The following is a 23,848-nucleotide window of genomic DNA, read 5'->3' as shown; positions in this document are numbered from 1 at the left end:
TCAGTTTTCCGCCCAGGTTTTTCTTCTCGGTCATTGTTTCTATAGAGGGCTCAGCAAACTCCGCTACCAAGTCTGCGAGGACCTGTCCTTTGATGGAGGGTCTGGGCATATATTTAATATCAAAAGCCCCCAAAAGAGCACTCCACATGGCGATCCTTCCTATGTAGTCCGCGCTTCGAAGCACGGCTCGAAGGGGAAGCTGAGTCAGAACGATGACCGTATGCGCCTGAAAGTAATGAGGAAGCTTCCGGGTTGCATGCACTATCGCCAGAATTGCCTTTTCTAAGGGTAGGTATCGCACCTCGGCCTCATGTAGTGATTTGCTCATATAGTACACCGGTCGCTGCACCCCATTATCATCCCGTATCAGTACCAGGCTTACGGCGTGGGGAGCTACGGCGATGTAGGCAAACAGCACCTCGTCTGCCTCCGGACTGGACATGATGGGTGGTCGGGACAGGTAGTCTTTAAGCTGTTGGAAAGCCTGAACGCAATCCTCCGACCATTTAAACTCTTTCCACTTGTTTATCAGGAGGTAAAAAGGCCGACATCGATCTGCCGATCGCGATATGAACCGGTTTAACGCCGCAATCATGCCAGTGAGCTTCTGCACCTCCTTCGGGTTCCGAGGAGTCTGTAGACTGTTAATGGCTTTGATTTGGTCGGGACTTACTTCTATTCCCCTATGGGTGACCATGTACCCTAGGAATTTCCCAGACCCGACCCCGAATGAACATTTGGAGGTGTTCAGCCGCAACCGGTGTTCCCTTAAGATAGCGAAGACTGTTCCAAGGTCTTTTACGTGCTCGGACTCCCTTTTACTCTTCACAACCATATCGTCTATATACACCTCAATGATCTTGCCCAGTTGTGGCTCGAACATCCGGGTCATCATCCTTTGGTAGGTTGAGCCCGCGTTCTTTAGCCCGAATGGCATCACCTTATAATGATAATTTCCGATGGGCATCATGAAGGCCGTTTTCTCTTGGTCCTCTAGCGCAAGGGGTATCTGATGATAGCCCTGGAAGGCGTCCAGGAAGCTCATTCGAGGGTGCCCCACGGTGGCATCCACCAATCGATCGATTTTAGGTAGAGGGAATGGGTCCTTGGGGCACGCCTTGTTCAGGTCCGTGAAGTCCATGCAAACCCTCCACTTCCCCGTCTTCTTCCTTACCACCACTGTGTTCGCCAACCATTCAGGATAAAAGACCTCTTTGATAGCCCCTGCTCTTTTCAACTTGGCCACCTCATCTCTTACGGCACTAGCGTGTTCCTTTGAAGGGCGTCGGGGTGGTTGCTTCCTCGGAGTGGAAGAGGGGTTGACGTTCAGGTGGTGGCAGATGAGGCTGGGATCAACTCCAGGGGCATCGTAGGCGTCCCAAGCGAATACGTCGACATTTTCTCTGAGAAATTTGACCAGTTCTTCCTTTTCTTGAGAGGGCAATTCAGAGCCGACCTGAAAGAACTTCTCCGGGTCATTGCTGACAGCAACCTTATCTAAACCTTCACACCTTATCTCCTCGGCTAGCCCCTCGTCTTGCTTTGCCGAGGAGGCTGGTTGCTATAAGCTCTTTGGGGCCGAGGACTCGACCAAGGGCCGATGTAAAATGGCGGCCACCACACACTTCCTGGCCACGGCCTGATCTCCTCGAATCTCTTCCACTCGTCCTCTGGATGGGTATTTCACTTTCTGGTGAAGTGTGGAGGTCACGGCCTCTAGGCTGTGGATCCATGGCCTTGCGACTATCGCGGTGTAGGGTGAATAAGCGTCGACCACGATGAAATTCACCTCCACCACTTCCGCCCCAGTCTGTACGGGCAGTCGGATTTGCCCCTTTGGCGTAACAAGCTTCCCCTCGAAGCTGAGGAGGGGGGAGTCATAAGCTGTCAAATCCTCCGGCTTCAAATTCAGCCCCTTGTATAGGTCGGGGTACATTATCTCCACCGCACTTCCGGAGTCTACTAATACCCTTTTCACATCGAAACCCCCAATCCGCAAGGTGACCACCAAGGCGTAATCGTGAGGTTGAATTGTTCCTCTCTTATCCTCATCCGAGAACCCCAGTATCAAAGAGCTTCCCTTTTTTAACTTTTTGGGGTCCCTTTGCCTGCCTTCGGAGGGAAGGCGATCCACGGCTAATACCCTAGGGATGGGTGGCCCAGTTCTTCCCGGTGCAGCGAGGATGACATGTATCGTCCCGGTGGGGGGTCTTAAAGACACGTCCCTTCGAGGTTCTTGCGTTGCTTGGCCGAGATGGCCGCTCGATGGGTGCAGCAGGTGACGTAGCTTTCCTTCTCGGACCAATTGATCCAGGTGATTCCACAGATTCCTGCAGTCCTCAGTAGTATGCCCGTGGTCCTGATGGTAGTGGCAATACAAGTTCTGATTACGTCTGGCAGGGTCTCCAGCCATCTTTCCCGGCCATCTGAAATAGGGTTCATCCCTTACTTTCTCCAGTACTTGTTGTACCGGCTCTCTGAATACAGCATTCACTGTTTGCGGGTTGCTCTGCCCAGCCTGTCGCGGAAAATCTCTCCTCGGCTGACCAGGATTGTGACGTTCCGTTCTGAAATCATTTGCTTTAAGGGGGATAACCTTCTCCTTTCCCTTCCCTTGCAGCTGATCCTCCTCCACTCTCTTGTACTTGTCGATCCTATCCATTAGCTGTTGGACGTCAGTAACTGGTTTTCCGGTGAGGGATTTCCTTAAGCCATGCCAGGTAGGGAGGCCGCTTTTGAACGTGCTGATAGCAACATTATCATGGTTGTCATCCAAATCGTTATACACCTCCCAATACCTATCCGAGTACGCTTTCAAGGTCTCTCCTTCGTGCATGGATAAGGACAGTAGCGAACTGAGAGGTCGAGGGACTCTGGTGTTTGTAATAAAACAGGAGCAAAAAGCTTGAGTGAGCTGCTTGTAGGAGCCTACGGAGTTTGTCTTCAGGCTGTTGAACCACCTCATTGCCATCGATCCCAAGCTGGATGGGAAGATCTTGCACATTAGGGCTTCGTTTTGCGAATAGATCGCCATTTTTTGGTTGAACTGACTCACGTGCTCTACCGGGTCGGTTCTGCCGGTATAGATGACGAATACCGGTTGGTTGAAGCGTCTTGGCAGCTTAGCCCCTTCGATTCTACTCGTGAAGGGTGACCTTGAGACCTGATCCAGCGCCTTCTTCATGGCGTCGCTCCCCGAACCTTTGCTGGATGGGCTCTCATACTTCCGTACTGGGCGTGGTTCCTTTTCGTAAGAAAAGGTCTCACTTGGGGGGGTCCTTGACCTTCGTCTGTAACTCATGTCCTCCGCATTAGAAGACTTGCCTGAGTCAGAGGGAGATCGTCTTCGCTGTACACGTCGTAACTTCCTTTTTAAGTCATCTATCTCTCGCTGCATGGCCTGGTGACTATTTCGCCTCTGAGACACATGACTTCCTGTCTGAGTGTGACTCTGGCTCGTCCGGATAGTATGCACACTTCCCTCACGATTCCCCCTGCCGCCTGGGTTGGTTGGGTTATTTTGCCTCTGGGACTCGGCGGGTCATGTCCGTTGGGAGTTAGCTTGGTGTGGATCTAGTTCTTTCATACTCGACCGTTGCACTAGCTGATGCCCTAGCTCTTCCCACAGACAGCGCCAATTGTAGTTGCACGATTTTCCTGGCTCAACTTATGTTGATTAGGCCCTGGCCCAAAGCGCAACCCACAATAATTATTTGTAGAGGATGGGTCAAAGAACTTGGCCTCAGTGAACTTGTTCGGTCTAATGCATGGACAGTATGGTTTGCAAAAAGAAAATAGAAAAACACCAGAATGGATCTTTCTCAAGTCTGATTTTATTTCTTTTTGTTCCTGATACAGTTCTCCCGTCCCCTTCTTTGAGGGACTCCACTACATTATATATTCTTCTTCTTTTCATCTCAGCCTTACACCTGTTAATCATCCAAGCATCCACTTGAGCATCTGTCCCATCAGACGCCCTCATCAGACTCTTTGTGAGTTGCAGAGGCTAAGGTGGTACTGTTCAGGAGTCTTTTCCTCATTAATGCGGCCAAGAGGGTGGTTGGGGCGCAATTAATGTGGTGGTAGCCTTCCATCAGATATTTTGGATTTAATTCATTTTATATGTTGGGAAGATGAGCCGAAATGGCTGGGGCAAGTTCCTCGTCTGGGCTTCGTGATGTCCGAGGAGGAGTTACTCCTCGGACAGGTTTCCTTGGCGCTATTGGGGTTGAATAGCGCTTCATATGAGGCTTTTCTTTGGACAGGACGCTCCTCGGACGGGCCTGAGTTTGGAATAGCCCATCATTTTTGGGTCGGGCCCCACACTACCAATCACAACTCGCTATATGGTAAGTTGTGGCACAAAATTGTGTCAAAAGTTGTATCCCTAGCATAATTCTTTATTAATTAACGTGGTAATAAATGCTAGCTATTGGTAGATTTCAATAAGTTGTGATTATATATTTATAAATTGTCATGGTAATAAATGCTATAAGTTGTGATTATATAATATCATATGAATTCATCCCTACATCCTTTATATTTTTTTATTCTTCTAAATAAGATTTCATTGGACCGATGGAGAAGTGGGTTCGAGTTAATTTAACTAGTAAATTGATGGTTAAATAAGAGATCTGAGATTTAATCTATCTATATCAAAAACTGATTGATATCTTAGATTGACGATAAATAACTATATATCTTTAAGAGTGGAATCAATAAGTTAAAACTTTCAATATATATATATATAGAAATAATCGATACATTTTTTTTATTCTTCTAATTAAGACGTTGATCTTATCAAAAATATAAATAAATAAGACTCTGATTAAACCAATGGAGAAATAATCAATACAAGGCAGAGGAAAAAAAACAACCATCTCTAAACCAATCAAAACAGACCAAGTTTGAGAAAAGAACTGAGAGATAAATAAACTAATAACGAGAAAGTTCAGATGATAAAAATATCAAAGTTTATTAGTTAATGTTGAGTTTCTTATTGCAATCAATTATTATAAAAAAATTATATACTTTGTGAGTCACATAATATTTAATTAAAATAGTATTTATTTATTGACCTTTTCTCCTCGTATCAATGCAAGGAAACCCGGTTATACTCTTTCTTAACGAATGCATGGAGCAACCATTGATGTTATACAATAATGCAAAGATGACCATTCAGCAAAAACAAGAAAAAGATGACTCCGCAGTGTATGCGATCATGTGTTGGACTTGGGTGGGTTTAACTTTAATCACTGCCCCAACTGTGCAGTCATGAAAGATTCTCTTGCTTTTATATAAAAGGACAGCTAGCAAAATCAATTACCGAAAACTTTGAACAAAAATTTTGAAAAAAAAAAAAAAAATCCAGTCAGCAAGAAAAAAAGTTAGAAAAAATCCTATGGCGGCACCGAACAAAAAGATAAGGTCTAAAGACTCAATACACGTAAACAGTAAACAAAAGTACTAAACCGTGTCTGAGACGTGGCAGTTGCGTAATTATGTCAAAACCAAAAGTCCCATATTGTAAATTGCAACGTATATATATAGTTACAACTTACAATTCCACTAGAAAATTGTGCTTTATTGGAGTATTACATTAACGGACCAATACCAACCGTGTTGTTTGTCATATCTCTGTGCTGTGCGTTTCATACAATTCCTCCTCTGCCAGCCTCACAAAAAACCAAAAAAAAAAAATCAACAAAAACTTCTTTCTTCTTCTTCTTCTTCTTCTTCTTCTTTGATTGTCTAAATTCATACATATCAATCTCATGGAGGATCGTAAGGAGGTGGGTTTCTTTTTTTTTTTTTCCTTCTTTCTCTGTGTTTTGTGTTTGTATTTATTTATTTATTATTTTTGTGTTGCTGAGATGTGTACTTGTTTGTTTGCTAAGAACGTTATGGATTCAAGAAGTATATGCTTCATGCTCTTTTGGGTTTGGAAAGGATATTAATAAGAGTTTAAGGAAAGCTTTCTTTTTTTGTTTTGTGTTTATGTTCTTGTTGGACTCCGATAAGTGGACATTAATGATTAATGTTTACTGATCAGTTCACATGCACTAGAAACTAAAGGTTAAAGTACTCAAATATAAAATTGTTCTTCGTTTTTATTTTCCTGCGTTTTCTTGGCCACCAAACGGAGCATGAAGTTCTTTTTCAGTCTGATATATATACTGAAATGTATACGCGTACAGGAACTTTATACTTATTGTTATGGTGTTATTCAGTTGAGCTTTATGATTTTTAACTAGGTTTTAATCTATTTTATTATTTTAGAGGAATATTGCTGAAATTAGAAGCAAATTAGATCTATAAATTCTCATTCTAATGGCCATTTTTCTTCTGAAAAGTCAATTCTTTCTTTTGTTTTTTTGTTGATTTTTTCAACCTCATGATACATTCAGACAAGTAATCATATCAGTTTACCTCTTTTTCCCTTTTTTGTTCTCATTCAAACATGAGAAATAATCAAAGCTGCCACCTTTATAATTTTTATTTTTTCAGTCTTTGGATTTTAAATATCAACTCTTGTCACCATCAATTACATCTATGCATTTGGAAGACCATATCCAAGGCGTGATTTTTATTTTAGATATTCCAAACTGACAATTTTGGAGAAGAAAGAAGTAGGAGTCATAATGAAGGTGAATGTAATTTACTTCTCTATTTTGTCTACTTTTGAACATCATGCAAAAGGGGTTTTTAAGTATTTGTCATGAACTTGAAGTAGGATCATTGTTGTAATATATCGATTATGTGGATTTGATTAGGTGAGTTTAATGCTGTCATTGATATGCAGAAGTATGTAGAGTCCCACATTAGGTGTTTAGTATGTCAATATTGGCCTTATAATTGATTATAAGACATCACTTGATTAGCTTCTCAGGAGTTCTTTTGAATTTTTTGAAATGTGTGATTAATCAAAGGTTGTAGTCCACGGAAAAGCAGCATTGATGCTTATAGTTAATGTAGCAATGAAATTTTTTGATGCGTGTATGAAAAACTTCCATGTTTTTATGCAGAAAAATGCTCCTTGGCTATCAGTGCCACAATTTGGGGACTGGGACCAGAAAGGACAGGTGCCAGATTACTCTCTCGATTTCTCAAAAATAAGGGAAAATAGGAAGCAAAACAAGAGGGATGTATCTAGAGCGAGTCTTGGAAATGAAGAAGAGCTCATTGCTTCTACCACCACCACCGCCGCCAACACCGATGCAAGCACCACAAACAGTGATGACCAACACCACCACTACCATCAGGGCCAGCACTCTCCAACTGTAAGATTCTTGTCTAGCTTTCTGCTTTGGTACATAATGCACTATTTTTTGTGACATTGTTTAATAATGTTGCTAGTACTACCAGACATGTAGTAGTTGGTGGTTATAAAGGAGAGGAACATAATACTACTATTCAATAACTATGATGGTGGCGTACATGTGGTAGGATGTTGGAAAAAATTTCTAAGTTGGTATTAAATACAGTGGGCCAAAGCTGCTAGTGCCTAGTGTGTAGGGTAGAACTTTCTTTTAGCCCATTTTATGAGCTTTGATACAGTTAATTTGCTGTAGGGAATTAGATATTTCAAAGCACACACATGAATGCAGAAAAATTTATTAGCTGAATGTCCTATGAATTATGTTGTTATTGCTTCAACCAATACGTCTAGGGACATAATTTTTTTTTTCCACTTGACATGATCGTTGTTATTAATGATAAATAATAAAAGGTGTATACCAAAATGAAAGTGATATTAGTTCAATCATAACACAGAGCATCTTAGTAGTGAAAAATGTTTTGTATCTAGCATTACACTTCTTTCAATTGAAGAAAAAGTAGAGCGAATACCCTGTTACATGAGTCAGGTGACAGTTTGTCACAAAAAGAAGGGTTAATCCACTTTGTCTTGATTTGTTTCTGATTTTTCAACATGTATAAGAATATCGAATTTGGTTCTTCTCCTACTCTATTAAAGCCAAATCTTCTTCACGGAAAATCTGCTTTCTTTAGATCGAGAAATCGTACGGTTTTATCAAAACATCATAGCATGTGCTATGCTCGGACCCATAGTCAGTCCTCGGATCCATAGTTTAGTCCAATTTCCAATAGGAATGGTTGCCCACTGAATATGATTTTTTTTTTTTTTACATTATTTTTGTACAGATAATAGTGCCAAAAGGAGTTATAGTTGGCAATTGAATACAATTTTTACCATTATTTTCTTGAGGGTAATAGTGCCTAAAGTAGGCTTGACTCTAGACTAGAATGTAATCTTCCCCATGTTTACTCCTTTTATTGATTGACATGTGTAAGTTTTAATCCTAAAAAAATTAGACATGACTTCGCTGCTAAGATTTTTGCATTTTTTTAACACTTTCAAAAGACAATACTCAGGCTTCATTTCTTAGTTTAATTTTAAATGTGAAATATAATTGATATCAAGAATTGCTATTCAATTTTTTTAGTGCATTCCTTTTCTTTCTTTAATGGGCTTTATAAATGGAACAAAGAAACTAGAATGAATGTATATAATACTCTTTCCGTTCCAGTTTGTTTGTCCTCTATTTTATTTTAGAATGTTCTAAAATATTGCCCTGTTTCTAAAAATAAAATTCATTAATTTACTAATATTCCTATTATACCCCTACTTTATTTTCAAAACTATTTGAAAAGAAAACTAACAAATATTTTAAAAAATAAATCTAATTGGGCACCTTTTTAGTTGCCTTATTAAGAATAATTCTTTAAAAAAAAAAAAGCTGATAAATTTATATGGGTAGTTTTGTAAATTTATATATTTTTATAAGGCAGACAAGATAATAAATGATATTCTCTTAAAAAGTATGTCTTTTCAAATACGACAAGACAAACAAATTGGGACGGAGGGAGTAGTATTTTTGTGATTTTGGATGCACTATACCCATGTCTCTTGAAAATGTACAACAGCATATGATTTTCTTTTGTTGACATCCATTAAAACAATTTAATGGACCCATCAAAGGTTGGCATGACATTTGATGCGTGCACAAAGTGGAAACATGATGCAAATACTATTAAAAAACGGAGAATGATCTAACACTTACCTAGGGTACACGCAAGTCAAGTGGTGCACATGCAACTGATGCTCTCAGCCATAAAATATTGGTTAATCATTGTATTTCTATTGGTTCCATTTTCTTCTAATAATGCAGAAAAGATGTTTCTTCTGCGTGTGAGGAAAAAACACAAATAAACAATTTTTGTGGGGCTTTGATAGTTGATACATGCTCGATCATCTCGTAATCAACACGTTTGTTTATGTAATTAAATACCAACTGAAAATAATAACCGGCCGGTGATTGAATGCCCTCTCAAAAAAGGAATTGTATTGCAGAACTCTGTGAAATCCAACCAGAAAATTGGTCATATTCTAGGACATTGGAGGAGGATACCCAGCAAGATGGTAGGAAAATAATTTTGGTTTTCATTTCTTCAATTTCTATAAATGATTTATAACAGCATGTAATGTATTTTAGTTGATGTGAAAACACGAAAAAGCTTGTTAACTGTGATCAGAATCAAAGTCCAAATATTTTTAAGTATAAGAATATTCTCCCTTGTTGGAGTGTTTTTTTAATGCCACCTTTTCATTTTCAATTTTTTTTTTTTAAGTTCTTTTTCCCGTGTTTATAATTGCTGAATGATAACAAAATTATTTGTTTTATTTTTTTCCTTGCAGACAAGGAGGAGCTTTCTCAGCTACTTCAACTGTTGCGTTAAAGCTTAGACTTGAGGACACGTGTTATATGTTTTCGAACTTAAGTGTAACGATATTGTTTTTGGGGCTCTAAATTTCTAATTTCTTTTGCTTGTATGTTATGGTTTCTCTGTTCTCTTCCTCACCCTTTGTTTTTTATTCAGATGGGAACGGTTCTATTTCCTACTAATGACGAAATAGAAAATACATTCGCTCCTTTGCATTTTTATTATAGAATTCATACGTATATACCACTGCCAACTGCATTTCATTTTGACCAATTTAATATATATAAAACTTACATATTTAGTGAGGTCAATTTTTTGGTCGTATTAACATTTTGGCAAGGTGGCTAACTCTGGCAAAATTGAATAACATCTTGGGCAGAAATATATCAGGAGTTACTTTAGGGTGGAAATAAAGACCCAGGAACTCTGAAAGACCTCTTTGGATAATGCGGTGGGATCATGCAGCACAGGCTTGAGATCTTCCTGATTCTGGTCCAGCTATAAACCAATGAAAATAATCTATAATCACACACTTGAAATCAACCTGCAATACTACATAGCAAATTCATGTGAACCAGAATTAATTAGCATACGGTTCAACCGTTGCTCTCAAAGGACATTTTGTGTTGAAGATCAAGATATGGAATTCTTGGACACGAGTTAATAGTGAATTTAAAACCTCCAAATAATCTCAAAATTAAAAGCACATGTAAAGTCTCAAATGCACCAAGATTTAGTGAAGTCATTTTAAGTTATAACTTCCATCTGTTCTATGTAGTCCGTTTCTTTAATAGATTCCATGTTCGGTCCCATACAACCAAGCAGTAGGCAAAACCCCTACAAACAAAGCTTGACCACCACAAAAAAAGCTTAATTACAAATCAAGCTCCCCCTTGTTCTACCTAATTTGAATGAAAAGGCAGAAGACATAGAATCCTTAGGTCTAGCAAACTAGGCACGATTGAAGATAAATCTCATAACAAGAGCCTTACTGCTGAAAATTTCTTTCAAAGGTAGCTTCCTAACAGACATTGAGAAGCTGTTCCAGGACTACAGTGTCTCTAGTCTCTACAGTTAAACCTTCTTGATTATCTGAACAACATCCTCATCCTCAAGCTCATGCTCCTGGCATGGAAGAACCATACATGTATTCAGTCAGCGCATGAAAATTAAATGGATCAAGGGGAAAAAAATTTCACAATTAAAGAAAAATGTAACATCTGAAACTGAGCACAAAGAAGGTTATTGAATAAACCTTGCCAACCCTTTGGGGCTTGTGTTTCGCGCTTGACCCCCATACCAAAGCACTGTACACAAAGCCAAAGTAAGCTATCATTGCACAGTCAAGATGATGAAGAAAAAAACATTAAACAAAAAGACGATACTCAAGAAAAATAAAAGAAAAAAAAAACAGAATGAAGAAAGTTTCGGGTAGATGATTACAATGAAAAACAGAATTTTTTTACAAAAATGACTGATCAAAAATTAAAGAAATTCTAATTAGTTTTATGTAGCAACTTGGGAGTGACTGCAGAAAATAAGTTGGCTCGCCATCCCACCCGTATCACTTGTTTCAATGGCAATAGTAATACTAAAATACAAGCAGTAGGATATTGTCTTATTCAGTCTAAAGCTATATCCATTTTTTGAAAAGGAAGAGCACCTAATTATGAAGGGTGCAGAGAAGTTCCTAAATCGGCTTTCTTATGCTCTCACATTTTACATTTCAAAAGAAGTTAAGACCCTTTTTTAGGATAAGAAAACCAGTGAAAGCATGAAAATCTGTAGGGGTACTTACTACTTAAATTGTTTAACCATATCCTTGTGGATTCGTTCACAGAAGTCCTCAACTGTTTTATGTTTAGATGACAGGATTACAGGATCTTCATAGTCAGGATTCATCCCTTTAGGTTTTGTGTATATGCGAGTCAAATTAAGATATTCCCATATCTTCTCCAGCAGGCCATCAAGATTCCATTCCAGGTGCGCACTGCAGATAGTGATGGCAAAAAACCCAAATAATGATAATAATAACAATAATAAAAACAACAACAAAGCTTTGGGATCAACTGTAATAATAACAACTGACCACTAAATAAATGAGTTCATAAATGTAACTTATGAACCAAGATAAGCAGGCATTGGCAAATTTTTTTCTGTTGGGGGGGGGGGGGGGGGGGGGGGGACTAAGTGGGTATAAAACAGACTGATGCCACCGAGGAAAATCAGAAACAGAGAATGACATCTGAGGACAAGTCAAAAAGGACTCATGACTACATGTTTACTTGAAAACCATAAGGTAGTTCAAACCCAAGACATACAATTTATTGATGTTTTCACACAACATGAACTGCAAAACATTTTTCTACTAGGAAAAAGGCAGTAAATTTGGATACCGCCTATGCTTTATTGAGTACACTGCAAGTCTGCTACCTACTAATTTTTCCCAATATAAATTTTTATATTCTGCTGTTAAATATGGAAATTTTGGAGAAATCTTGCATGAATCGAAACCTAGTAAACAAAGTGGGAAATGATATATGATGTATAATGTCTTCACTCTTAGTACAAAAAACAGTTCCTCAGCTCATATTTTTTTTATATGGAATTATGGATGCAATTTCCAGTTGTTTGGAGAGAAAAAGAGAATTGAAATAAGAGATAAGGAAGCCAATTCTCAACAAAACCATGTCCAAGGGGTGGAATCTGAAGTCAAATGGGTTCAATCCCGTTTGGGTGAATGATTTGTATCTACCTATCAAAAAGTACATTTCAGCAAACTCATCTCTATATATTAAGAGGATTCAGAAAGTTAGTTATTGCCTTTTGAACTCCCTAAAATACCCCTAAAGTTAGTAATTTTTTTATGAAATGACACAGATAACCCTTCAATATATTTTACCGTATTTCACTTCTAAAATTTGAGACAAGGGTATATAAAATATTTCATACCCAAAAACTGCACTGAATAACTCCACTCTTCACGTCTTTTACTACTTCAGAAACTACCCACTACCATTTTGTTCGGAAAACTACAAAAATTGCAAACAGTTACTACCTCACCTATTCAATGCCTTTTATTAACTTTTTCCCCTTTCCTGTGTTATAGGTTATGTGCCTCTGTCGCGATTTAAAGTTATAATTTGTTCGTTGGCTTTCTTTTATTTTTCTTATAAAATAGTAAATAAAATATTTTATTATCATTTCTTTTTGGATTTGCAGAGACAGAAGTGTGCATAAATTGTCATTTACGATGGGTGAAATAAAGGCTCCTCAAACAAACACCACGAGTTGAGGAAGTCCAGAAGGATTGCGAAGGAAAAGATGAATTGTTGGAGAAAGCTGGACAGTGAGGTTGAGAGTTTGAGATCCTTCTTTACTGAGACAACGTCTGTTTGAGAAGTACTTCCTCCACTCATGTAGTGAAAGAGATTCTAGAGAATGCATCAATTTTTCTCTCTTGGTCTCTACACCGAACAAACCAAAAGGTCCAGAACACATTATTTGTTTAAAAAAAAAAAAAAAAAAAAAAACCAACAGGTTGCTAACTATTATTGGTTTTTGCTGAAGGTGGGTTACTCAGTTAAGTTCATCATATACCTATTAATGATGACCTTTGTCCCCTCCATAGTTCTTCGATGGGGCTTCGAATCTACACTTCACGGTCTTCAATCAATAGGTTGGACTTCAAAAACTATGGAGGTCTTGCGCCATAAAATCTTTAAGACTTTATGGGCTTGCGAAATAGTTAGATCTTTAGATCATATGGTCTAGCACCATCAATCATCAAATACATTTATCCATAAGCCAAGAGATTCATGGTTGATCTGTAATGGGAAAGGTTTTTTTTTGGTGTGTGTATGGATGCTATGTCTTCCTTATCTTATTATGAACAGATGAACTTTAATCAAATATATCAGAAGATAGAGTGAAAGACGAACAATAGTAGATTAGTAGTCCTATATCTATTTTGAATTTTTTTTTTTTTTTTGATAGTATTCTTTTTTATTTCTATTTATAAACTTTGCAAAAAATTATGTTAAATGCAATTTACTTTCTTAGGTCTGTAAGTAAAAGTACCCACACAATGACTTCAATACTATCAAAGTTTTTTTTTTTTTTTTTTGGTGCTAGGTTTCATTACACTTTTAACTATTTTGGTGGTTAGCAATTGCATAAATTTATGAGGCTCTTTTTTTTTCTTTTTTTTTTTTTTTTTTTTTTTTTTGATTTAGTGTCATAATTTTTCACTCATTTTAATTTGAGGTTTACACATTTTTCCACAAATATTGTGCATTTAAAACTCTACTAAGACGATCAGAAGTGTCATAAGGCTAGCTACAAAAAATGAACAAATCCACACATGAACATATGATTTCAATTATTTTGATGTTTATTTTTTGGAGCTAGCCTTAGGACACTCCTAGCTGTATTAGAAGTTTTAAAATGCGCAAATTTTGTAAGAAAACGTGCAAGTCTCAAATTAGAATGAGTGAAAAATTATGACACTAAACCCACCAAAAAAAAAAAAAAAAAAAAAAAAAAGCCTCAATTAAATATCTATGGAACACTCAAAATGAAATCAGGAAGGGGGAAGTAAAAGGCAAGAGAAGGATTTAAATAATGAGAAACTTTCAACACGGAGAAAACCATACCTGATTGGACAGTAGTGAGGAAGTTTATCCAAAATCTCCAGCTCTTCCAGAGTAATCTGATCAATCTTGTTAACAACATAGATGCAAGGCATATATATTCTACTGCCTTCAATGACATCTATAAGGTCATCTGCAGTTGCATCAAACCTAAGAGTAATATCAGCATTATGAATTCTGTATTCGCTACATATTGCCTTCACAGTTTCAAGGTCCAGATGTGTGTTGGCAACTGTTGAGGTAAAGTTAATTCCACCCTTGTCTTTCTTTCTGAAAGTCAGGTTAGGTGGTTCCTTGTTTAACCTGTATTAAAAATATATTAAAAAAAATATCCAAAGAACCAAAAAAAAGAATGAGGAAGAGAAAATATGTAAGCAATTTCCATGAAGCAAATAAGTAATGGAAATGCAACTCAGAAGCACTGTGCCATACAAAGTGAAATGTAGGAAGCAGCAGAGTTCATAAATCAATAAAGAGAACAGCATCCAAGATGATACACAGATAAAAATTAATACACTGAAGTATATTGCCACTAGACAATTGAATAAATTTCATCAAGTAGTGTACCTATACACTCCAAATCATCATAATGATAATATCCTGTTTCAATCAACTAGCACTAAGTATCCCTTCCACCTTTACAAAATTACAAACAACAATATGTGGTAATGTCTAGCCCACCATGTATTAGAGTTGAGGGCAGCATTTCTCAGATCGACTCCTCTCCTACATCATACACCCACAGAAATATTGTTTTCTGGACTGAAAGGCATGTATCAAGTTCACTGTCACTTTGTGCCTGAGTAACAAGCTTTGAAGGCAGAAGAATACTTTAAGGCATGATAACACCTCAGTCTCAATAACTTATTCCATAAGTTCATGTTATAGAGTGATAATAATCCATTTGTTAGACCACGTGAAGGTAGAAACTAGACCACACATTTGCTAGAATAACAAATAGAGTAACTGTACAAAGACAGAAATTATAACCACACACATATTACCTTATGCCAAATCCCTCAAGCTCTTTCTCTATCAGACGTTTGTGAGTTATTGGCTTTATTGCATCGAGAACAATTAAAATGCAATTGCATGTTCTAGCAGTGCTAATAACCTGCATTTGCAATGACAGTTCAATAGAAGATCTAATTTCATGGGCATATGAAGAATATATATGCATTCGAAGCATTTAACACCATGCCAAATAAATTGTGCACCTAATTAAGCCTTAAATAATATGACTTATATAATAAAACCACCATTTTACAGCATCAAAGCCCCAATACTAATACAGAGATAGGGGGCAAAAAAAAAAAAAAAAAAAAACTTTGCAGAAACACAAGTATACTAAAGATATACTAGCTATCTCTGAAATATTCGTTCAAGTTGAATATAAACAACCAAGACTTAGCATCCTTATTTTTGTTTGATCAGTAATAGAACACGCAGTATCCTTGTAGAAACAATATCTGCAATATTTCGTACCAGATGTCAAAAATTCAAAGAAAAAGTTAGGCATCAAGTTCATAGATGATACGGGCATTCTTGAACCCATTCCTCTATATAGGTATAACCATATAAGTATTACCCTATTCCACAGGGCTTTCAACCCACAATCAAAAAGAAAGAAGAAAAACTAAGCCGTGTTTCTTAATAGCAGTTGCCGTGCATGGAAGGTCTGGAGATTGGCATGTGTCTATCTATCAGATTTCTGTTACCCGCAAATTTTGGGATGCAATGATGAAGTTAAGTCATCAAACAGCTCCAACTTCTGTTCTTTCAAGAATTGGTGTTAAATGCACTAATAACTTGAATTTTTATTTTTTATTTTATGATGTGGAACCTCACCAAGTGTCTCCCAAACCTCTCTGATCAAGGTTGTAACACAAAGGCAGGGCCCTTTGGACACACTCCTAGAAAGTAAACTACGAATACACAACCCCACTCGCCAAAGCCATGTATTAGGTAATCTAGGGAAACTCCTAGTGGGGATCAAACCCAAGATGTCTAGGTCTACAACTCATCCAAGCCTCCAACCACTAGGCTGCACCCTGACGGGTATACTACTAACTTAAATTAAAGACCAAACTTTAAATATCATCATGACATATAACTGTCAATATCAGTTTCCGGACTGACCCTGGGATCAGGAACATGCAAATATATGACAACAGATAGGGAAAATATCCTGACAGACTTTTCATGCAGTGCAAGCTCATTCCTTATTTACATTGTAGGACACATTGGTCAAGTTCACGTCAAGACCAATAGCAAGCATGTCCAACACATATCCTATAGCCATACCCAAGTTTCCTGCTGTCCAGGACAACTATAACACTTTTCATTTATCAAATTACAACACGCATAGGGCTTCTAGCCTCAAAAACTGAAATAGAAACTTCCAATTTTAAAGGCATTTGATTTCCCATTTCTTCCCTTTGAGGAAAGACATATGCTAACTACATCTTTCATAGATCAATATGCCCCAAAACAGACAACCAAGTTAGGGGAAGATGTCTTACCTGTCTTCCTCTACCCTTTCCATCCTTAGCACCCTCAATAATTCCAGGGAGATCCAACAACTGCCAATCAAAATAAAAATAAATTAATAATTAATAGGAGAGAGAGACTGTCTCACAAATAAACATTGGAAGTGCAAGTGTGTGAAGGAAAAAAAAAATCCAGTAAGACTTCACTCATCAAAGGGATCTTGTAGTATCTAGTAAAAATTAAATTTCTGTAAACCTTCTGAATGATCTCACGATAAACTAGGAAGGACAAATTGGAATCACAATTTGAGAGAAATCTAATCTATCACAACTTTAAGAATTAAATTTTTTACAACTATTTAAGAGAAAAACAAAAGGAGGTGTAAGGGTGGGGGAAGAAAGAAGCCCAATCTCCCCTCAATAATGTGCAACACTGCACACACAGAGGTGGCTGCTTTTTAAATGAGATAAAACCATTCAGAGCATAGAGCAATAATTAAACAAAGCCAACAGATAAGATTGCACTGAAAAAACAGAAACATCCATGCTTACCTGAATTTTAGCTCCTCTATACACAATCACACCTGGGATGCAAGTTAAGGTAGTAAATTCATAGGAAGCAACCTGTAAACCATAAAAAAAAACATGACCTTAAGAAGAACTATGGAAATAACCTACAAGAAGCTTTCATATTACACAGTTTTCATCATTACCCCTCTTCCCCCTTTGCGAACAGAAGCAGAAGGAAACAAAAAATAACAATAAACATATTCCACAGTGAAAAGAATGTACACATAATTAACATGCTAGGACATCCACCAAGACAGATGTTTAGAGTCAACAAGCTGCTTGCTTGCACAAGATTTACTTCATACACAATGATATTCATATTTATACAATTCCAAACAGCCATATTTTGCTTGCTGCATTTCAAAACAGAAGCCAAAGGTACCAATGACAACAATAACAGATTCCACAGTGAAAGGAAAATAAAATAAATGTGCTAAGACATCCACCTAGACAGATTGTTAGAGCCTATAAGTTGCTTGCTTGCAAAGTAAATACTTCATACACAATGATATTTGTAGTTATGCATTTCCAAACAGCCACATTTTTCTTGTTACATGAGGTGATTGTGCATCCACTCTATTGTCCATTCTTTAAAAACTTCAACCTCATTCTAAGCTCACATACATTTGTTGGGAAAAATTTTTATCTTTATTTTTTACGTCAGAACTGGAATATCATTCATTAAGTCGTAGCATAAAGTTCATTAAAAAATACATAAAAAAAAGATGTCCAAGGAGATGGAGGTGACAGAATGGACAAGTTTTACTGGAGACTTTCATCCCGAGAGATGTTTGATGTTCACTCCTATTACAAGGCTTTACACTCCAGCTCACATATTTCCTTTCCATGGAAAACTGTGTGAAAACCAAATGTGCAACAAAAGTTAGTTTCTTTCTGTGGACAGTGGCGTGGGGAAAAATTATAACCATTGAAAATCTATGAAGGCGAAAAATTGAAGTCCTAGATTGGTGTTGCATGTGCAAAAGGGCTGGGGAGTCTAATAATCATTTACTCTTACATTGCTTGGTTGCTACAGCAGTGTGGAATATGGTGTTTTCACTTTTTGGGGTTTATTGGGTTATACCAAGAGGTTTTGCGGAGCTGCTAGCCTGCTAGATAGTTGGCCGGGCAAGTTTAGCAGGCAGAGAAATGTAGTGATTTGGAACATGATCCCCCACTGCCTTATGTGGGGTACTTGGTGAGAGAGAAATGCTCAGACCTTTGAAGGGCATGAAGGATCGATCCAGGACCTTGAGCTCTACTTTTTCCGGACCTTATTTGAATGGACCAATGCAACGGGCGTTTTCACTTTTAATTATTTGTTTGGATTTGATCGATAGATGTTCTTTTCTTGAGTCCTAGTTTTTTATGTGTTTTTTTGTTTCTTTTGCACACTGTCGGTGTGCTTGGATTTGTATTCTTTTTTTTTCCAATGAAGTTAATTATATATCAAGAAAAAAGTATCCAACAATTACCAAAAGCAGCTTTTTCATCTTTTTCATTTGAAAAATAATTCAAAGAACAACAGCAGGAGTTACACTCAAAACACCTATGTAATCAACTGTCAAGTAAAATATTCAATCTACAGTTTAATCCTTGTATCAGTGGTACTGTGGTAGTCAACTTCCAAAATAAACGAGATTTCTGGCTTTTAAACCAAGTACCCATCATATGAACCCTTACGCGAAGTTAACTGGAGAATTCTTCTTTTCTTTTTTTGGATAAGGTTAGCCAGAGATTTTGCGACCAGCCAAAATTCCCATCCCATTGCTTAAGTATGAACATAATTGTTTAGGAGCCATTATAATGTACACCTAAAAAAATTATAACACAAAGCGATCTGTTCCATACTGCAGAACGGCCAAAAGGATGAAACACTATGAGTTGGGGAAAAAACCACTTACCTCTGAAAAGGTCCCTGTCAATTTATTTAACAGTGTAGATTTCCCTACTGAAGGGAAACCCACTAGACCAACTCTTGCATCTCCACTTTTAGTAACATCAAATCCTTCACCAGCACCACCACCACCTCCCTTTGAGGGAGGCGCAAGGAGTTCCCTCCGTAGTTTTGCAAGCTTAGCCTAGTAATGCATAATCACTAACATATAGATCAGTTCTGTCAAAGAATATAACAACGAAAAAAAGGATTCTAGAAACTTAACTATAAAATGTGAAAGAACCATGGAATCAGCATGCAAATCCGCATACGATAAACTTTAACAACAAATGATGACCATAATTTCTGGCTAAACTAATACTGGGGAATCTCGGATGCAAGAAAATTAAAATATTGGTAAAAACTGCATGAAATTTAACTCTGATTGAGACATGTCACAGATGAATGCTTGAGAGTAGTCTAGTCTACTCGTGTAGCAAAGGACCCATGTGTTTATATCCAAAAATGTGCATGTAAAGCACTACATGGAAAGTAAGAGGAACAAGGGACATTATCGTATCAGTGCCTTTTACATGATAAAATTATTAAATTAATACATGGTGACCCAACTTCATACACACACACATGCGTGCATAGAGATTAGTAAGTTACATGTGCATCCTATGGGTTTTGAACCCAATACAATGCCCTCCACCCCATTCTGTAGGGGAAGGACCGCACCATTTGAGTTTTATGTGTATGTATGAATGGAATTTAAGCACATTCCAACCCTTTATTTGACGCAATGAGATGCCATAATGATAAATCAGCATGGTTACAGAGCTAGTGTAACAAGAAGCAAGACAAAGGAGAAATCAGATTATGACAAGTGCACTATGCAGTTGCAACATACTGCCTTAAATGAATATATTCAACATGGTAGTTTTGTTTTTTATTATTTTCCTCAAGGTAACAACAACTATGAAGTGCTTTACATTGTAGTAGATAATTCACTTATCCAAGTGTACCCACCAAAAAAGAAGTGATACAAACCAAAGTGAATAAAAACTTCAATTGAAGCTTAAAAAAATGTATAGAAAGAAACAAAACGATAATAAAACATCAAAAGCTCAGAGTTGATCAATTTAAAAGGCGGAACAAAAAAGGTGTATGCGTCAAATGATCAGTTCATACCTAATAGATTTTGAAAACATTTCAAACGATAATAGTGTAGAGATAATGTTTTCACTATCTGCTTCAACTTTTTTTTTTAACCAGAACTGTCTACATGATGTAAACAAAGTAACAAACCTATCCAATCAAACAACCTTCAAGAGAAAGTCTTAGACCAAATATGAGTTTTTACACACATACCAAGGAGATCTATATTCTAATTATCACAAAATCATTTCACATGATGTATTAAAATATGTCCATTAGCAAATGATTTTAAGTAAAAATAATAAAAATAATCACTATAGTTCTGGATTAGAATCTGTTTTCAAATCAAACAAAGCAAACACAATTTCCTTCGGACTACATACATTAGGCACATGATAATATTTAGCCTAGACTTCTAATTTCACATAGCACAATTTCCAAGCCAGTATAGAGCTTATCCAGTGCAAAACATTTTAAAGTGCTTATAAAATGTTGACCCTATTCAATTTCAATAAGTCAAGTAATACAAGAATTTTCACAACTATTGAGGTGGCATGTCATAATTAGTGTACAATAAAAATAGTATCAGTGATGGGACAATGAGGAAAGATGATTGTTCATTCCATTTTCCACGTTTATGACACATAAAATTTTAATATAAGAAAGAAGTGATAATGAAAACATGAATCTTCAGAGTCTTCTGATGAAAAATTATTATGGGGTCCAAAAATATCTACCTTGAGCAATCCCAGGTGATGAGCAGTAGCCTTGTTCTTTTGAGTTTTTGCCATCTGCAATGAACACAAAAACCATGTTCATATATTAGTTAATCAAAAAAATCACACATGTATGCCGATGAGCTCAAGCTCAAATGCGACCTTCACTCATTGTAAAAGCAAAGGATCTTGTGAGGTTGCGGGTTCAAGACTCATCAAGTGCGTGTTTAATTACCAATAAAAAAAATGTCACAAGTATACCCTAAACAACATAAAGATCAACTCTCTATTCACCCAAGAGTCTAGAATCTTACTAAGAGCTAAATTATTATTACAGACTTGTGTTTAGATGGAGGAGTACAAGAAAAAGGGAAGATGGCCAAAATATACTCAAATTAGTCCATTCCAGCCACCTTCCCCTCTCCTCTCCCCTAATCTCCATGTTCCAAATGCACTCAAAAATAAAACTGAGAAATTATTGTGTTTATTCATCCATTGCAAGGGATTTTACAGTCTCCGTATTTTTCATTGTTTCAAATTCAGCAATGAATTGGTTGTTTAGTCGTTAGCTCAAGACATGGAGATTAATGTGGTATAATTTAGAGTCCTTTCACTTTGCTTATTTTTGGTGTATTTGATGGAACTTGGGAGAGACATTAGCGAAGTTTGAAGGACATTGAGTTTCCATAAAATAGGTTAGGGCCACCATTTTTTCATTCACTTATATATTCAACATAATTCGATACTTATGGAAAGAAAATGGCATAACATGACTCTCCAATTGCATTTCTGAGAACATTAAGTACAGGAAAATTATAAACTAGACCCAAGCAACCAAAAAAGAAGAAGAAGATTGATTCTTATTATTGCTAATTATTTTGGACATATCAGCAAGTAAAATATGGAACTTAATTTTCTCTTCTAATCCCTTTTTCCATATTTTTGAATAATATGAAAAACATAGGTTAAAACAGAGACTCATAATTATGATTTCCTTCATTTTCCTCCGTTTTCTCAGCAACCAAACGGATTCTAACCACTGACATAAAAATTTAACAAAACTGCTTAAATGTAAAGTTGAAATCTAAACTACGAACAGCCATCAAATAAATAAATGAACTCAATTTTTCGTTTTCCTTTTTTGCCTATATTTCCTCTGATTTCTCCGTAACCAAACAGAACCAAAACAAGGCGCTGCTAGGGTTTCACTTCACAAAATGTAAAAACTAGAAAGTGCGTGAGCTATAGGAAATAAATGAATACCTCATCTTCGATGTCTTTGATTTTCTGCATAACCGTCGACATTGTTGAAGCAGAGAAGCGTAGAGAGAGAGAGAGAGATTGGGCTGTGACGGTTATGAACTATGAAGTGGTTCTTTTTCGCAGAGAGAGAGAGAGGCTGAAGAAGAAGGTACTAGAAAAAATGGAGGCAGAGTTTTCTTTTCTTGGTGCGTGATGAAATTGGCGAGGTGATAGAAATTGCATATGTGGCCCTTGAGTACTAACTGGTCTGGCCCAACAACTCTTGGACCTCGAGGTCTATAGCCCACTAAGGGGAAAGCCGAAAGCCCAATAGGCCCAACTTTCCTTTCAACCTCTAAACAAAACAGATCAACGTAATGAAAAGTATTGATAATATGATACGCTAATGGAATATGAATTTTTTTAATGAGTAACATTTGTATTAAATTAACTGTTAACATATATATAAATTTTCATATTTTATTTTAAAAATATTTATCTATTAAAATTTGTACTAACCCAACTATCATCACTTATATAAATAGAAGTATTGAAGATTTGTGTACCAATTTGGTGTACAAATGAAAATCATATTGACTCTCCTGCCCATTTTTTGTTGGGTATTCAAACTATTATGTGCTGCCATAAAAAGTGGCGCTGATTAAGACACCACCTATATAATGTCACGTCACCAAATTATTAATAGAAATTGACAACATTACCAATATGAAAATGAAGATAAAAGAAATATAAAAGGTTAAAATGAATACAATTTCTTTTTTTCTTTTTTCTTTTTTGAGAAGAAGCCCCTAGAAAGTGGGGGCATTATTCATTAATCAAACATAAATTATAGTTGTAAACATCAAAATCATCTGGAGAAATAACTTCCATCCAAACAAGAAAATGACTACAAATAGCCCTTCTAGCTAACCTATAAGCTACACGATACCTTATCTTCTAACATGGAAAAAAGAAACATCTTTGAAAGAAGAGCTAAGAAGCTTAGGGGCTGTTTGGATTGAGTTTTTTGATAACTCAATTCTCTGTTTCCATAACTCATAACTCAAAAATGGTGGGACCCATAGTAAAAAGGTTGTTTGGCCAAACGATAACTCTGTTTCCATCACTCAATTCTCTGATTTTTGAGTTATGAGTTATGGAAACTGAAAACAACAAAAGGCTGTTTTCAGTTTCCATAACTCATAACTCAATGGCATTTCCGTAAATAAACACATATGAGGGACCCACAGCCGCAACTTTTGACCACCTTTTGACCTTTTTTTTTTTTTTTTTTCTAGGTTGCCGTTGGCTGTTTTTTTTTTTTTTTTTTTCTTTTCCTGGGTTGGCCGTTCAGGTTTTTTTTTTTTTTTTTTTTTTTTTTTTTTTTTTTTTCTGGGT

The 23,848-nt window shown here is 36.8% G+C and overlaps 2 protein-coding genes across 3 annotated transcripts; one reads left to right on the top strand and one right to left on the bottom strand.

The window, feature by feature from the left end:
• Positions 1 to 5,573: 5,573 nt before the first annotated feature.
• LOC126733249 (uncharacterized) lies at positions 5,574 to 9,953 on the top strand. 2 transcript variants are annotated; one of them, XM_050436472.1, is made up of 4 exons: positions 5,574 to 5,792; positions 7,026 to 7,280; positions 9,374 to 9,442; positions 9,719 to 9,953. In XM_050436472.1, the coding sequence occupies exons 1-4, from the start codon at positions 5,775 to 5,777 to the stop codon at positions 9,764 to 9,766; spliced, it is 390 nt and encodes a 129-aa protein (XP_050292429.1). In that variant the 5' UTR covers positions 5,574 to 5,774; the 3' UTR covers positions 9,767 to 9,953. The 2 variants fall into 2 exon arrangements, with proteins under 2 accessions (XP_050292429.1, XP_050292430.1); XM_050436473.1 differs by lacking the exon at positions 9,374 to 9,442 and having other exon boundaries at positions 5,577 to 5,792.
• Positions 9,954 to 10,476: 523 nt separating this feature from the next.
• Positions 10,477 to 22,664, bottom strand: LOC126733248 (developmentally-regulated G-protein 3). The gene is made up of 10 exons (XM_050436471.1): positions 22,472 to 22,664; positions 21,230 to 21,283; positions 19,360 to 19,536; positions 17,438 to 17,509; positions 16,919 to 16,978; positions 15,401 to 15,510; positions 14,400 to 14,699; positions 11,543 to 11,734; positions 11,000 to 11,051; positions 10,477 to 10,869 (listed from the first exon to the last, which is right to left on the bottom strand). The coding sequence occupies exons 1-10, from the start codon at positions 22,511 to 22,513 to the stop codon at positions 10,819 to 10,821; spliced, it is 1,110 nt and encodes a 369-aa protein (XP_050292428.1). The 5' UTR covers positions 22,514 to 22,664; the 3' UTR covers positions 10,477 to 10,818.
• Positions 22,665 to 23,848: the final 1,184 nt, after the last annotated feature.

This window comes from Quercus robur, chromosome 6 (assembly GCF_932294415.1).
Source record: "Quercus robur chromosome 6, dhQueRobu3.1, whole genome shotgun sequence".
Taxonomy (NCBI): domain Eukaryota; kingdom Viridiplantae; phylum Streptophyta; class Magnoliopsida; order Fagales; family Fagaceae; genus Quercus; species Quercus robur.
This window is presented reverse-complemented; position numbering and strand designations above follow the sequence as displayed.

Coding starts and splice junctions, on each gene's coding strand:
- LOC126733249 (XM_050436472.1), top strand. Junction 7,281..9,373: donor AGGGCCAGCACTCTCCAACT/GTAAGATTCTTG, acceptor ATTGTATTGCAG/AACTCTGTGAAATCCAACCA. Junction 9,443..9,718: donor GGAGGATACCCAGCAAGATG/GTAGGAAAATAA, acceptor TTTTCCTTGCAG/ACAAGGAGGAGCTTTCTCAG.
- LOC126733248 (XM_050436471.1), bottom strand. CDS start 22,513: ATGTCGACGGTTATGCAGAAAATCAAAGACATCGAAGATGAG. Junction 16,979..17,437: donor ATAGAGGAGCTAAAATTCAG/GTAAGCATGGAT, acceptor TTTGATTGGCAG/TTGTTGGATCTCCCTGGAAT. Junction 11,735..14,399: donor CCTCACTACTGTCCAATCAG/GTATGGTTTTCT, acceptor CACTATCTGCAG/TGCGCACCTGGAATGGAATC.